Genomic DNA, 14,040 nt, shown 5'->3' with positions numbered 1-14,040 from the left:
AAGAGTACAATAAACTAGACCACCTATTAAGGACTCAATCGTAGGAACCTCTCCGAGATCGTCCAGCAGCTCGTGAATTGGATCGTTGTGCTCAGGAGCAATTGCATCTTGATGGTCTAAGAGCAACTAGATGAACAGAAAGAACATTTAAGTTGTTAATCATACATCCTTTTCTAGACAGTAAAATTACATTACTTTGAGCAGGTATCTTTTAGAAAAAGATCTTATTTCACTGAACTCCAAAGCAGCAATATTAACATTTAAAGCTGTGCCATTATTACAGGCTCAAATACTTTCAAAAGAAACCTAAGAGAAGCCAAAAGCAAATTACTTAATTGTAAACACCGATGAGCTCTGGCACACTACGATCAAAAGACAACGTTCAGCCCTGTATTTGGTAACTTTGCATTTCAGCCAGAAGCAGCATTTTCTTTGTAAGCACTGCTTATAAGGAGCAACTGTGAGCAATGTATACTTACAGTGTGTGTATTGATGATTTCACCAATAGAAATATAAATAACTGGTTTAGTGAGAGTCACCAAGTCAGAATATTCATCAATATTAAATTTATCCTGCAATTCAGGAACCTCACAGGCAGCCTGAAAAAAACGTCTGCAGAAAAAAAAGAGGAAAGAAGAATCAGTATGACTCCGAGTCACATATGTATGAAAAGCATTAACTCCCCGTGACAATCCCCAGCGTAGTCTCTCTCCTTCAAACTATGGTACAACAGAGCACACTACAGCTTGTCAGCTTGAGTTTAACACGTCAGAAGTAATCCAGTAAATTCAATTATTGGTACTGGCCACGTTGACATTGGCTCATTTTCAGCATTCACAGGACTGGTCTAAGGCTCCAGCCATCTTGTTCACACATCCTCCTGCCCCCCCTACAGTAACACTCCTTGCTCCCAGAAATCACTGGATGACAATTTTGAACAAAAACTCGCTTCAGCTATACGAACAGCTGACCACCAACCTGCTTTATACTTGAGCACCACTGGATTTTCATGTGGAGCCAGGTTCATATAGGACAGAAGAATGTATGCCCATTCTAGTTGTCCATCTCTGAAGTATCACAATAAACACATGCAAAAGCAACTTTTATTCTAGAAATCCCCAAGTCAAAATACTTGACTTCACAATCTCATTAACATATAACGTATCGTTCATAAATAGCTGCCATTGTCATTGATACAGCAGTCTGCAGTGCAATCTCTACAGACTGCATATTTGACAGAGAGAGAATCTATCATACTTAACATTCATAACTTTTCCTTTTTACTGTAATGCTACCCCCTGCCAAACTTCCTAATTAGCTACGGTCTTCTACCTGAATTTCTGGTATGACTGCGATAGGTATTCATTAATGATGCTTAAGTGCGCGTTGTCTCCCATGAACATCTTATTGGACGCCGCGTGCTGCAACATCTTTGCAATGGAGCCAAGGTTTCGGCGCTGGTCCGTGGTCAGCTGGCCTCCAGCTGAGAGATCAATGATGTCAAACGCATCTGGTGCGACAATGGCTGGATTCATGTAGCGATAATACAGTAAGTTGCCAACAATCTGGGAAAAGTTGAGTAGAGAAGAAACGCATTAAGAAACAATGGTATAGGACCCAACTGAATTTTATTGAAACTACTCTGACTGTGCTTTGACAAATTATTTTCTTGTAAGCGAGAGGCCCCTTCCAAGACAAAGGTTCTGATGTGCCGCTGTATGCAAGCACATACTATCCCCAAGACTCTACAGTGTAAAAAAAAAAAAAATAATTAAAATCATTCAAATGCAATAGGATAGTCAACACAAAGAGGGAAGACTGAGCACTACTAGTCACAGGACACTACAGCAGCAGGTATTCCTATGCATAAAGATGTAAAACTTGAACTTGAAAAGACATACAGACAGGAGATATTACAGGTTACCAACAGACTACTTGTATCAGCATGAGACAAACTATCAGGAGAATTAAGTGTAACCGAGTTAGTCTAACAGAGGGCAGAACGATCATGGTATAGAGGAACCTGGTAACGCAGTTTCAATACGGAACAAGAGCTAATTCTTAGGAAAGTGTGCAGAATCGGCTGCCATCTCCAACAAAGCAAAAATGGTGAGGAAGCATGGCACACAAAGGAGTTAACCTGAGGAAACTACTTTCCATTCCTTCTCCAAAGCCCTTTTCTCTTTCAGAGTAATTCTCCAGTAAGCCAGCAACATTTTCAGGCACAGACCCCCAGTTAGCAAGAGTAACCAAGAAACCATTTAATCCAGAGGTAAGAAAATCAGAAGCACAGAAGACAAGTAGCATTTGACCCTTCAAAATACAATTTACCTAGTCAAATGTGAGCAGCAACAAACTTCAAAGAACAAAAAAAGGTCACATTATCCATATGCTCACAAATATACTTCTAACCTGTATTTGAGATTTTGCAAAAAGTAATTCCAGCAATGAAAAGGAATTAACCCAACATGCTGATGTAAAGCGACAGTTCTCACGCCGCGTGCCCTAGTATTTTCTGGTGCTTCACAGAAATTTGCAGAGGGCCAGGTCACCGAACCTTGGCTTCGCCTGCTCACCACGTGACTTAAACGCACGGAAGAGATCGGGAACAAACAGTGAGAAAAAAGCTAGCCGCTGCCGAGCAGCCCCAGAAATTATTAACTGCTCTCAGTGAGGTCATGTTTTTGACAACTGTTTCACACAAGCCTCTGCTGTATTCTCAGATTGTGTTGTGGGGTGACAACAGCCAAAGCTGTTTACTACCAGTAACAATAAAATACATCTGTGAAAGAAACTGTATCAATAACTTTCAAATTTGCAGCGGGAAAAGAACAGTATATTATATGGATAGCTTTGGTTGCTAAAAAAATAATATTATAATCTACAAGTAGTCATTGCACGCAACTGCAGTTTTGACTTTCATGTGGACAGTTACATTGTTTCCACGAGGATTAACCAAAACCGCAGTTTTCCACCTATAATTATAGATGGAAGAAATTAATTCACCTGCATAGAAAGAATCGATGTCTCAGAATGGGAAAGCACAGAACTAGAAGAGAGAAGAAAACAGCATTCAGATTTGTAATTATTTTGTAATGAAGCAGAGGCAGAGAAGTTTAAAGAGACGTTGTCAAGTATTCTAAGATCCAAACTTTGTTTTATTAACAAGTAAAACATTCATGGACACAAAGGCCTTACCAAAAGCTGTAAAAACAGAAATTGCAAAGGAAACCCCAAAGCTATGCTCATCTGACAATACCTACTATTAGGATCCTTTTGATTCTCCAAGCCTATAGAAATGCAAAATACAGAACTGACTAGACATCCTGGGAAGTGACTCACTGCACGTTGCTGTCGGAGTGTTACAGACAGGGGAATTAGGAACATCAGAATTTTGCATACAAACTTTTTAACTTGACATTGTCTCTTTAAGAAAGGAGCAGCTGGCTGTGATCATACCAGCAAAACCCAGGTTTACCTTCTAGGAGCAAGAGTACCCCAAGTCAAGACACCTAAAGGACCAAATGCCCAAGATATTAAAAGCAAAGCAGAAGCAACAGGATACCTCCTTCCGAACCACGTATTACATCTCAGGTGATGTATATGAAGCTAACAATCAAAAGCCCAATGTGAAACACTTACTATCCATAGAATAAATAAGCTTTATCTAGGCTTACATGCAGTCCTGTTCACACATACACCCAACAAACTAGAAGAATGAGATGTGCTTGCCACAGCCAATTTGGCTGACGATTATTCACAAAGGTGTCCAGATCCTCACCTTCAGCAGCTCATCCTCACCAGCATCAGGGAACTTGTCATGCAGGGAGTCTTTTAGTACCTTGGCAATGAAACGCATTCCATAACTTTGAGAGAAAGAAAAGGGCAAATAAGACTGCTGCTAGCATGAACCTAACAACAACTTCTCAGGGATAATACTGTGGTACACCAGACTCACGGGATTTTGTCCACTGAACTAACAATGGCAGACAGGAACTTGTCTGTCACTGTCCTCATGTTTCTGATTGAGGCATCCAGGCGCGTCCTCACTTCTTCGTGATTTAGAGCTTGTTCAGGTGTAACGTCGTAGGGCAGTTTGCTATTAGAAAAAGTCAAACGCGAAGGTGAGTATTCCTCATGCCAGCATACCTCAAGGATTTCTAGCTTGACATGGAAACAAGTATACATTCACTTGGCTGTCAAGAGCTGTGCACTGCCTTCAGTTAACTTTTTAGGCACTGGAAGAGCTGAAGACTTCTTGCTTTTACTTCTCCTCTACTCTCCCTTGCAACGGCCACTGTCAGAAAAGGCCCATCTAATTCGAAACTGTATCTTTTTTACAGTATGCATACATACACATCAGGCAAAAAAGTGCAATCCCTGACAGGTAGCGATACTTCAGGCTGCAAATAAATTTCTGAAAAAGCAACCTACATATTTGAACATTAAGAAGATAAAAGCTTGGACAGAACAGTATCCATAAAAATCGATGTAGCATGCTATTGGCCAGAAGCAGTGCCAAATGAGTAGTTACATTTTCTCCATCAGCTGAAATTGCTGCACAGTATTCCAGCTCAGACAGACAGATGAAGCAGATAATTCATAAAAGCGTCTCCTAAATCTCACATAAAGAGAAGGACCTCAACACCTATCTTCACCTGCATTTTTAACATGTCCAGAATTTTGAACCAGGCATAGGGAAAGATATGACTGCAGACCGCTTTGAAGGGGGAAACTCACTCCAACTGTATGGTGGGTTTTTGTTTTTTTTTTTTGTGGTTTGTTTTTTTAAGTATATTAAAAACCACAACCAAGACAACAGAAACCTCAGGTTCCAGCAAATCACATGCACTGGAAGAAAAAGAAACCAGAATGGCAGAAAACCATCCAGCACAATTCAACTGTCATCAGTGGCTCATACTAATTAGAAAGAATTTAGGACTAAAAGAACTGCAATGTCATGCTTCTCATCCAGAAAAAGAGGTTTTGTTGGCTTGCAAAGAACACCTAAATTTGCATAAGCTATGTAAGACATGAACAGAGACTGACACGGAACAGATTCCCAAGCACTACTTCTTATCATGATTTCTTTTAGGTTAGAGGGCATCTCATAGCTAATTATTAAGTCAACACAGGCAAACACCAAAGACCATTTCTTCTTCCATCTCCTAATGAGATCCCCTTTCAATAACCTCAACACCATTGCCAGAACCTGATCTTTAGAACTCTCAGATGAAAGCCATCTTGAGGGGATGGGAAGGCCGGTATCAGTTGGACAGATGCACATAGTGAAGCCAAGGATGGTTTGGAATGATTAACTGAGCCGTGCAAAGCAGCCAAGCAACTTTAGAAAAACACAGTAGTAATGGTTCCCATACCTGGCCTCGCCAGTTTGAGACTCCATCTGGTTAACCCAAGACTTGTAAATATCCACTGGGTCAGTTTTGATATTGAGTGATTTGTCATCGATGATTTCCTTCACAACTGGTGCCAAGATTTGCCTCAGAGCATTCTGACCACGGGCACCACGGTTGAAACTTACCACCATTTTAATAACAGTAGGATTCCCAGTCACAATTTCCTGTATTTGGTCTACTTTTGATCTGAAGAAGAAAGAATCTGTATGAAATATGAGGTATGCATAATTCTGTCAGCTTTAGATACACTTCTCTGCATAAAACAAACTCTTATAGAGCATCACCCTCACAAAACAGATGATGGATTTGTACTAAAATCTCAATACAGCAGTAAACTACAACATTGTGTAAGAACAATACTGGAACACTTCTCAGGACGCATGAGGCAAGAAACTTATGACCTCTGTTGGGGAATTCCAATGCAACTTGCCAGTAGTCATCTTGACAACAATCAATGCAAATGCAATTGAACACTCTATTTGAGAGCACAATTAAAACATATAGAGCAAGCAGAGCATGGTTTATGTAGAGAAGAAAAATAATAGTAGGTTTCTTCCAGTATTTACGATAAAAAAAGAAGCAAACAGACAACAAAAGCCACTCCTAGTATACTCCTATGTGAAATACAGTGGCAGAGAACAAAATATCTACATTTCCCTGGACTATTATTCCAGGCATGAATTTACAGGGGGGGGGGGTGGGGAGCGGCGGGGAGGGAAGTGTCTTTTAGAGGTTATAATATGTTTCAGGGCATATACCACCTTCATGCTTCACAAGCATTCCAGAGAATGCTTGAAGAGTAGTTCCTCAAAAAATTTTTTGTGCGTTCTTCTTCACAGCCAGTTGTGCAGCTCTTGCACTGTGAAGAAGTGAAGTCCTGTAACACCGAGCTCTAAGGGCCACCTCAAACAAAGCATGCCTGAGGACAGCCGGATTCCCTAACTGAGAGGAAACAGAAACTCCAAACAATAAAGCCTCTCTGTTTTGGCCTCCACAACAGCTTTTGAAAACTTAGAGCGCTTAGCATTAGCTCTCTCCCTGGCTTGTAAAGCCTGAGTTTGCAGTTTGTTGGAGGTGTTTATAACCAGACACTGGAGAATTGAAATTAGACTGAATTTTAGAATGACTCTGCAGCAGATTAAAAGCAGCTGCCATGCTGAGCAGTGAAATCTTGACTGAAGTTAAAAGCCCTTGTCCTCAATGGATATACTTAAATCTTCCTTTATAGACTACATGAAGAACAGGTATGATATGGGAAGAGGACAATGAAGGGACAGGTTAGCATTATCTGCATATTAGCAAGAGATGTAACATGAAAAATGCCTCAATTTCAGACATTGCCAAAACTGATTCCACAGCAAGAACATGCTGTATGCTACCACGTACTTGATCTCTTCCTGCAATGCCGTTTGAAAAAGCCGCAACAACAGGTATTCCTCTCTTTGATTGGAAGCATAATTATACAGCGTGAAGATGACGGAATCCATGAACTTTGTGGATTTGTTTTGAGGCATCTGAAAGATCAGCTTGGCCAAGTAGGTTGGGTTAGTCTACAACAACAAGAAAAATTATTTAGTGTGCATGTTTACACACGACATCGCTAAGAACTATGGTGGCTCAAAACTACAGTACACAAGCAAAGACTGTGCCAAGACATACAAGCCTCTATGGCAAGAGGTCACCGAGCAGCGTTAGAAGCTGCTTACCTGAAGTAAGTAGAAGAGATGCTGATAGGCTTCCAGCTTTTCTCTCTTCTCTTTGCTCAAAGCTTTCAAACCTCCCCTTTGTTTGTTCAGCATCATCATGTCAGACAGCTGTTCCTTGTTCTTCTTGGTAAGCTTTTTGCTATGAGAAACGACATCCTAGAAAGAAAGAAAAGGGACAGTTTCCCCTAAGTATTTTATAACAGGCAATAGTGGAAAACAGTTGCACTTCTCTTGCACGTGGAAAGGCAGGGTCAAGATATGTCTGGGGCTATTAAAGTGAAGCAGTATTTGCTATGACAGTGATTTCTCTGATTGGAAGTACATGTTCTGCTTTGTCCTTGACTTCCTGAATTTGCCTGAAACCCTAGAAATGAGTCACTCTTGGCAGCAATTACTACCAGAGCTGGTAGCATCCTGAAGATGCTTGAAAATGTTTTCCTTTTTAAATTGGACTTAAAACCTATAAATCCTGTTTCATACTCAACTAGCTCACTACTTCTACATACTCTGACAGCAACAGCACTTTTCACTGCAGGCAGCAGCCCAAAAGCTGCAGCTTCCTTTCAAGATTAATTTCACACCAACTGAGATTTTACACTGGGAGGAGCCTAGCGTCATACCATCCAGGACCAAATGAAAAGCTTACCCAAACTTCAGCTTGAACAAAAGGCAATGCTGTATCAGCAAGAGCTTTTTTTTTGTGAAATTAATCATGTCAGACAAGCGATAGAGGGGGCCTCCTTTAACCAACTAACACCAAGTGGCACAAGCACATCTGCTGCCTCCAAAATCATCCCCCTTGCTGCAAGCTTGTGTGGCACTGTCACTTGTTTAACCTCAAAGCCTCCAAACACACAATCTGTTGCATTCATCAGGTCAAGACAGTCTGATATCTGTTTATCTCTCTTAGCTTCAGGTCTTGTTTCTCCCCCTACTACAGCTTTCCTTCTAGGGAGATACATACTAAATTAGTGGCATGGAGTAAAAACATACTGGGAGTAAAATCTGGAAGTCTGAGGCAACATTTTCCACTGGACCTGAGCAACTGACATCCAAGGCCAGGAACTTTCCATGTTAACTACTGCTGGGCTCAGCTCAATCTGTAGTTGCTCTTCCATCAGCACATTTCCTACCTGCAATGTAATTTTGTTTTTCACCAGGAGACCAATTTTGATGTCCATGAGATTGAGGTCATTTTCCAGTTGCTGATTGGATCGGATCAAGGTTACAACTTCCTCACGCAGTTTCATTAGCTCAAGCTCCTCCTGAAAATCTTGGTCACTCTGATCGAGCAAGTGGACAAATTTCCGAACTACAGCCATAGGTGGGTTTTCAGCATTAACTAAAAATAGGTAAGAAAACATCAGGGGATGGGAAACAGAAGTGAATACATGCCTTATCTATCTATGTTTAAACAGCACATGTGGCAGACTTGGCACTGTTAGGTTTATGGCTGGACTCTATGATCTGAAAGATCTTTTCCAAACTAAATGATTCTATGATCAAGGAGCAACCAGAATAAAATCAGCACCACAATGTCTGAACAGCTTCTGACATTTTGGATTTCTTGTTTTAAGTAAATCATGAGAGAAACAAATAGTAAAGAGCAAAGTCAGTATCAGCCTAGGGTAGTCCACACCACCAAAGTTAACTGCAAAGCTACAGCTCAATTTTTCAGCAGCAAAAGCAACAGCTGGAATCAATTTTTCCTTCAGCCTCAAGAACCACCTACTCTCCACGCTGTCCTACCAACTTCATCCCGATCGCTCTTCAAAACTGTCCTGATGTTATACATCACACTAGCAACTTCCCTGGCAAATGGAGATTCGAGGCACATCAGTTTTATCCTCTTGGGAATACTTACTGAGGGTTTTATAGTCTTCTCGTGCTTTGTTTGCTCGGATAAAGGCTTGAATTTTTATAACATCATTTATCTAGGATTAAAAAAAAAAAATCAGAATAAAATAAGCACTTGACCTCATTCTGGAAAGAGTACAAAAGTCGGGTATTAAATTAATTTAACAAGATAGCCTCTTACATGGTTTCTGAAATACTGCAGGCGATCTCTGTAACGTCTTCTGGCTTGATACATCCTCGTCATTGATTGAATCTATAGAAGGGTAACCAAAATACTCAGATAAAAACCTTTCCAACAAAGTTCTTTACCCAAAAGGTCTACCAAAAAACTCATCACAGAGCCTTCACTACCTTAACTACTTGATCCTTTTGCGCTCGCAGGTAATCCAAACGGATTTGATATGCCTTCCTCTGCTTGTAGCCACGCCACTGGGACTGAAAACAGAAAGGCACATTTTTCTAATTAAACAGAAGTAATTACAAATCTGAGCTTCTTTCTGCTTTTCAGCTTCCAACTTCCCTTCTGGCCATGTAAAAGGTGAGGGAGACATGCTTATCTTATTCATGAAATAGTGTGAAGCATGAACTACTTCACCAGCTGTACTCGTGAGAGACAGGAACGACCTCCGTGAAGAGCCTGGGCCTTCCGAGGCACAGCTGGAGCCGAAGGATGTAACTAAACAGTCAAGCTGACAGAAACTGTTCTACATGAGGATTATGTGTTAGATGCTGCTGCTGGCGAGAACAGTGATGTAACTTTATAAGCCTTCAGCGCAGACTTGCTGCTACTGGTGCTTGGAACAGAAGTTAGGCAAGAGTTTGGACTACACTTGAAGGGAGTGTTACTTTGAATAGGCTGGGAGTCATTTTGGGGGTTTTGTTGTGTTTTTTTTTCAAATATACACACAGAATGCATGCTACTTAGGCAGAAACAAACACACACACACAGAGCTCAAATAATGAAGTGGTAATAGGGTGCAAAGCATCTATTTAATTTGCACACATTTCAGTTACAACACCGGAGAAAGATTTTTTTCATTGCTATCCTGCAAATGCACCAAACCTCATGCTGAATTACCCCACCATCTCTTTCAGGTCCTCAATCCTCCAAATCCCTGGACAAATCTGAAGAGAAGAATAATCTTACTCAGGAATACTGAAAATCATGTTGTTTCTGGAACTCCGGAAAAAAGATTTTATGACTTCTAGACTACAAGGATGCCATGAGGTTATGCAGGGAGAAAATCAGAAGGTCCAAAGCCCAACTACAACTTAATCTGGCTACTGCCTTAAAAGACAACAACAAAAAAGGTTCTGTAAATACATTAGCAACAGAAGGAGGGCCAAGGAGAACCTCCATCCTTTATTGGATGTGGGGGGAAACGTGGTGACAAAGGATAAGGAAAGGGCTGAGGTACTTAATGCCACCTTTGCCTCAGTTGTTCTCGGGGTGCCCAGCCCCCTGAGCTGGAAGACAGGGAGGGGGAGCAGGAAGCCCCCGTAATCCAAGGGGAAATGGTCCGCGGCCTCTACACCACCCTGACACACACAAGCCCATGGGGCGGGATGGATCCACCCAGGCGAACCGAGGGAGCAGTGGAAGCGCTCACCAGGACACTTGCAATCATTTCTCAGCAGCCCTGGCTGACCTGGGAGGTCCTTCAGCTGGCTGGAGTCAGCAAACGTGATGCCCAGCCACAAGAAGGGCCACAAGGAGGATCTGGGGAACTGCAGCCCCGGCAGCCTGACCTCGGTGCCAGGGACGGTCATGGAGCCCATCGCCTTGAGTGCCGTCACGCGGCACGTGCAGGACAACCAGGGGCTCTGGCCCAGCCAGCGTAGGGTCATGAAAGGCAGGTCCTGCCTGACCAACCCGATCTCCTCTGACAAGGTGACCCGTGTAGTGGATGAGGGAAAGGCCGCGCATGTTGACTACCCAGGCTTCAGTAAAGCTTTTGCCAGTGGTTCCCACAGCATTCTGCTGGAGAAACGGGCTGCTCATGGCTCGGACAGGCGTTCTGTCCGCTGGGTAACACCGCCTGGACGGGTGAGCCCAAGGAGCGGTGGGGAGCGGAGTCACATCCCGCTGGCAGCCGATCACACCTGGTGCTCCCCAGGGTTCAGGTCAGGACAAGGGGACCAAGCGCACCCTCGGTCTGCAGGTGACACCCAGCTGGGTGGGAGTGCTGACCTGCCGGAGGGCAGGCAGCTCTGCAGGGGGACCTGGGCAGGCTGGACCGATGGCCCAGGCCACCGTACGAGGTTCAACAAGGCCCAGTGCTGGGTCCTGCCCATGGGTCACACCAGCCTCACAGCACTGCAGGCTGGGGCAGAGGAGCTGGAAAGGACCTGGGGGTGCTGGTCAGGAACCAGCTGAACATGAGCCGGCAGCGCATCCAGGTAGCCAAGGCGGCCAACAGCATCCTGGCTTGTATCAGAAATGGTGTGGCCAGCAGGACCAGGGCAGTGACTGTCCCCCTGTACTGGGCACTGGTTGAGGCTGCATCTCAAATCCTGGGTCCAGTTCTGAGCCCCTCGCTACAAGACAGACACTGAGGTGCTGGAGCGTGTCCAGAGATGGGCAACGGAGCTGGGGAAGGGGCTGGAGCACCAGTCCTATGAGCAGCAGCTGAGGGAACTGGAGGTGTTCGGCCTGGAGAAAAGGAGGCCCAGGGGGACCTTATCGCTCTCTACAGCTGCCTGGAAGAAGGCTGTAGGCAGGTGGGGTTGTCTCTTCTCCCAAGTAACAAGTGATAGGACAAGAGGAAATGGCTCTGGTGCAACTTGAGGAGGTTTAGATCGGATATGAGGAAAGATTTCTTTTCTGAAAGAGTTGTCAAGCACTGGACCAGGCTGCCCGGGGAAGGGGTTGAGTCACCAGCCCTGGAGGGATTTAACAGATATGTAGACGTGGTTTAGCGATGGACTTGGCAGTGCTGGGTTAACGGATGGACTCTATGACCTTAAAGCTCTTTTCCAACCTAAACGATTCTATGATTGTCTTCAGTTCTGGAGGAATCGCATCACATGGTATTACCACCATGAAGACATACGGCACACTTCATATTGCCCTATTCACAACACACTGAATCTGGTAATAAAATTATAGGTAAAGCTTCCTCAGATTAAGTTTTTCTCTCTCCAATTCTGCCTGAGAAGACGTTATTGATTGTATATGACATGGAAAATAAATAATAAACCAAAACTCTTTGGGAGATGGAAATGCCTTCAGATATTTTGTAAAATCATGTGAAAACAACTGCGCTGTAACTGAACTGAACAAAAACTGTCAATGAGCTTGCGTACTGAAAACAACTGCAGGGTACAAGTTTAAAACATAATTAAAGAATATCACTACCTGAATGCAAGTAATTGCTGGGACTTGTTTCTTCAAAAAATTCATTCTTGAGTTGAATTCCTGGCGAACAAGATATCCTCGACAGCAAGCCTGAAGCTTCGTAATTAGGTTCTCATTGGCCAGCCAGAGCTGCTCTCGGTTGTATGCTGCAGTGACTCCAGATATGGTGCTCTGAATTAGTATCATGGTACGAAGAAGAGCCAGAAAGAGAATGGAGATCCAAGAAACAGGATGTTACATCAGCCTTCCATATTAAGAGACTTAGAGTTTGTCTTTCAATAAACAGCACACCATGGCCCTGTACCCTTTTTACCAACAGGACAAATTTTTCTAATTGGGACAAGGAGTTTTGACACGCACAATCTGATGATGCCCAGTGTAATGAGTTACTAAGCTTGTTAACATGACTAACATTGAGGCATTCTCTCAGAGCTGCATTAAGGATAGGAACGACAGGAACATCAACTTTTCAGAGAAAGAGCATGCATTATCTATCCTACCTGTATCTCCTCCCGTGACAGCTGTGTATCATTTTGCACAAATTCCGCTGGTTCATCCCATCCTCCCTCTTTGGTCCGCAGGTTATGATAATAATGATAGCCTCCTCTCACCCAGTGTTTCACCCATTCACTGCCGTTGCCCCCTAAGAGCAGAAACTGCAGTGTAAGTCTCCAAACCACACAAGCGTCTTATCTTTCCCACAAACAAACGTTACAACTAGGAAATCCACACATACAGATACTCCTTTCTCTAAGCAAGAGGAGGAATGTTGTTTCCAAGCCCCTAATGGTGTCATGCAAGAACTACCTAAACACAACACATTCTACAAGCAGAGAATGTTCTACTATTCACTTTTTTTAAAGCCTTAGTTCACAAAGCATCCACAATTGCCACCTGTAACACAAGACTCCTCCCCAGAGGCTTTTTTTACCTCTGGTACTGATTCCACATGCAATAATCCTGAATTTATTTCACTAACAGTTAGCTACTTGAGGTTTACCTGCTGCCATTTTTCTTCTCTTGACTTCTGACAGCTCTCGCTGATACGTCTCGGCACATTCTGGAGTGACTCCATACAGCCCAACATCAGGTGAACGCAAGGCACTCAGGGTCTGGCTAACAACACCATGGTCTACCGCTTCGTTAATGGCCAGAATTCCTAAGGAGACTTTAATAACATAAGGAACCAGGTTATCTTGGCATTCAGGGGCTCAGTAATTCACAGTAAACACAAAATGACAGAACAGAGCAAGGCAACAGGAACACACACTTACAGTTCCTCCGTGTGTACATACACAAACATTTAAGTGTCTATAAATACAAAATATAAATAAAAAACATCAGACAACTTGTAGTATAAAGGCCTATCCAGTATGGAGTGTCCAGCCACAGGTGGTACTGCACCTGACAACACATCACTTGTGTGCCCCAAGTCCCCCTGTGATGCTGATCTACCACCAATATTTCTCAATAAATTTTAGCTCTCCTCTGACATTCCTTAAGGCAGTTCCCTCTGGCAGGGACAGTCACAACTCAAAAGTGGCCTTTTCGACAACTAGTGCCATCCATCCCTAGTGAAAAAGAAGTATGGAGAAGTTTGCAACCAAGTCAGAAACCTGACTGGGGAAAGACAGGGGGCAGAGGAAGAGAGCAACAGCAACATATCATTGCAGGGCTACTCCAGAAATGCAACTCAACTAGA

At 43.1% G+C, this 14,040-nt stretch overlaps 1 protein-coding gene across 2 annotated transcripts in view; it reads right to left on the bottom strand.

The window, feature by feature from the left end:
• The window catches only part of IQGAP1 (IQ motif containing GTPase activating protein 1), a 69,407-nt gene that overhangs the window by 9,218 nt on the left and 46,149 nt on the right, over window positions 1-14,040 (bottom strand). For both annotated transcript variants that reach the window (XM_080395435.1, XM_080395434.1), the window contains exons 17-31: window positions 13,339-13,506; window positions 12,839-12,981; window positions 12,339-12,509; window positions 9,332-9,415; window positions 9,162-9,233; window positions 8,988-9,057; window positions 8,257-8,465; window positions 7,124-7,279; window positions 6,804-6,967; window positions 5,379-5,603; window positions 3,959-4,099; window positions 3,782-3,866; window positions 1,333-1,565; window positions 480-612; window positions 24-126 (exon numbers count right to left, since the gene is read on the bottom strand). In XM_080395435.1, coding sequence (XP_080251561.1) covers window positions 24-126; window positions 480-612; window positions 1,333-1,565; window positions 3,782-3,866; window positions 3,959-4,099; window positions 5,379-5,603; window positions 6,804-6,967; window positions 7,124-7,279; window positions 8,257-8,465; window positions 8,988-9,057; window positions 9,162-9,233; window positions 9,332-9,415; window positions 12,339-12,509; window positions 12,839-12,981; window positions 13,339-13,506 — 2,157 coding nt within the window. The remainder of the gene's footprint in view (window positions 1-23; window positions 127-479; window positions 613-1,332; window positions 1,566-3,781; window positions 3,867-3,958; window positions 4,100-5,378; window positions 5,604-6,803; window positions 6,968-7,123; window positions 7,280-8,256; window positions 8,466-8,987; window positions 9,058-9,161; window positions 9,234-9,331; window positions 9,416-12,338; window positions 12,510-12,838; window positions 12,982-13,338; window positions 13,507-14,040) is intronic.

Source organism: Falco punctatus, assembly GCF_963210335.1.
Source record: "Falco punctatus genome assembly, chromosome: 7".
Lineage (NCBI taxonomy): Eukaryota > Metazoa > Chordata > Aves > Falconiformes > Falconidae > Falco > Falco punctatus.
This window is presented reverse-complemented; position numbering and strand designations above follow the sequence as displayed.